This window comes from Phaethon lepturus, unplaced genomic scaffold, assembly GCF_000687285.1.
Source record: "Phaethon lepturus isolate BGI_N335 unplaced genomic scaffold, ASM68728v1 scaffold35435, whole genome shotgun sequence".
Taxonomy (NCBI): domain Eukaryota; kingdom Metazoa; phylum Chordata; class Aves; order Phaethontiformes; family Phaethontidae; genus Phaethon; species Phaethon lepturus.
In genome coordinates, this window is record NW_010543290.1 from 355 (window position 1) to 2,341 (window position 1,987).

The 1,987-nt window shown below is 41.3% G+C and overlaps 1 protein-coding gene across 1 annotated transcript in view; it reads left to right on the forward strand.

Moving 5' to 3' along the window:
- Positions 1-116, forward strand: part of LOC104621748 (pituitary homeobox 1-like) — a gene marked incomplete at its 5' end in the record, with an annotated part of 467 nt that extends 351 nt beyond the window's left edge. The window contains one exon of the mRNA XM_010288304.1: positions 4-116. Coding sequence (XP_010286606.1) covers positions 4-116 — 113 coding nt within the window. The remainder of the gene's footprint in view (positions 1-3) is intronic.
- Positions 117-1,987: the final 1,871 nt, after the last annotated feature.

A 1,987-nucleotide genomic window follows, 5' to 3' on the forward strand; every position in this document is an offset into this window, starting at 1 on the left:
CTTGCAACTCCAGCCTAGCCAGCCTCAGGCTGAAATCAAAGCAGCACTCCAGTTTCGGCTACAGCAGTTTGCAAAGCCCCGGCTCTAGTCTAAACGCCTGTCAGTACAACAGTTGACGGACTCGATGCAAAGCGCCGCCGGCAAAGCAAGAAGCAAAGAGACGTTTAACGGGAAAGGGGAGAAAAGCAAAAAAAATTAAAAAATAAAACCCGATGATGATTAAAAGCAAAACCCGAGCGAGTGAGTAGAGGGGCAAAACAAAGCAAAACAAAACACCGCCAAAAAATAAACCCCAAAAGCTCCGCGGACTTCGACTGTCTAGGAAAAAAAAAAATAATGCAAAGCAACGACGCAACCAACAAAACAGCGCTTAAAAAAAAAAACCCAAACAACCCCCAAACAACAAAAAAAACCCAAAATCAAAAACAAAGCCAAAAACAAACTAAAACCATCAAAAACCGTAAACGGACCAGAAAACTTTTGCAAGAGACACGGAAACCTGGTACATGGATGAGTTGCAATTTTTCTCTGGATTATGCGGGTTGTATGTGTTTACTTGAACTTGCACAGGAGTTGGTAAGGCGGCCGCTTCCCCGCGGGGAGGGCGGCGCGGGGGGAGAGGCCGCGGTGGTAAGAGCTGGTGGGACGGTTCTTGGCCGCTTGTCGCACGGGAAGAGTTTGGTTAATGTTTACCACTGAGAAACAGAATCACACTCGGAAACAAAAAAAAGAAAAAAAAAAAAAAGGAGGGGGAGAGGGAAAAAAATATAATTCGCAGAGTAGATTCTGCGGGAAAAATGGTTAAAATATTAGGTATGAAACTATTAAAAATAATAATGACAAGGGTCAACCACTTATATAAGGTTATATTTATATCTACCGTTGCATTGTGCCGGATCATTGTCCTTGGCCGTTGAATAAACTGTTTTTAAAATGCATGATTCTTGATGTTTTTTCTTTAGTTGGAAGCTATAATCCAGTCATTCCTGATACTAAGCAGCTCAAGGTTCCTACCTCTTCATCCTTTCCAAAAGACTGCAGTATCCCCGGTTGTGAGAGAGCGCAGAAACCCTCCAGCGATGCGAAAACCGTTCAGCATTTTCCCCATCCAAAATCTTATCCTGATAATGAAATTATCATTCATCTTTATTTAAATGCAAGGGGGAGTGCGGGTGTTTCTCTTTAAAAAAAAAAAAAAAAGAAGCAAACAACCACCCCCCTTTTAAGAGAGTCTAGAAAAGAAAAAAAAGACGAAAAATGGTCTGTTATGAAGTGAATCGAGATACTGCATCTCTGCTAGAGAAACAGCGAGCCTCGGCGTCCGGGAAGGTTGCTTAGCAAAGCCGTTCCTTGCTTTTCTAACTGTGAAGGAAAAACAAGGAACCAAAAAACACCCCCCCCCCCAGATCAAAAGGTGTTTAATTAAATGTTATTATGTAAATGTAGATACTTTAACAAGTGCTTGTTGGCAAAAAAAAAAAAACCAAAAAAAAGATAAATATGATCTTTATTAATACGCATACAAAACGCATATGAAGTTTAATTGCAGGCATATTTGTTGCTTATTTTTGTTGATACTTATTACCTGTAGATGACAAAGAAACATAATATAAAATGCACACGGTACTTCTTTCCCAGTGTATTTCACACCTGTGGTAAACGTTACGCTGGATGTTTCAATTATGCTGTTGTGGATAAGGCTGCAGTATATATATTGTTTTATAAGTTATGTTTTGTGATTTTTTTTTCAAAATTAAGAGCATGGGAATAAAAAAAGAAAAACAAAACAAAAAAAACAAACGGAAACGAAATCTAGAAATGCCTTTAATGTTCTTTTCCGGCTGTGTTTAAGAGATCGACTAAATAAGAAGAAAAACAGCTTTCTCCCCCCCCGCCCCGTGGCGGCGTTTTAGGGAGGGTCCCTCCGCTCCCCCCGGTAATTGCGCCGTCGCCCCGCGCCGTCGCCCCGGGAGCCGCCGGCCGAGGG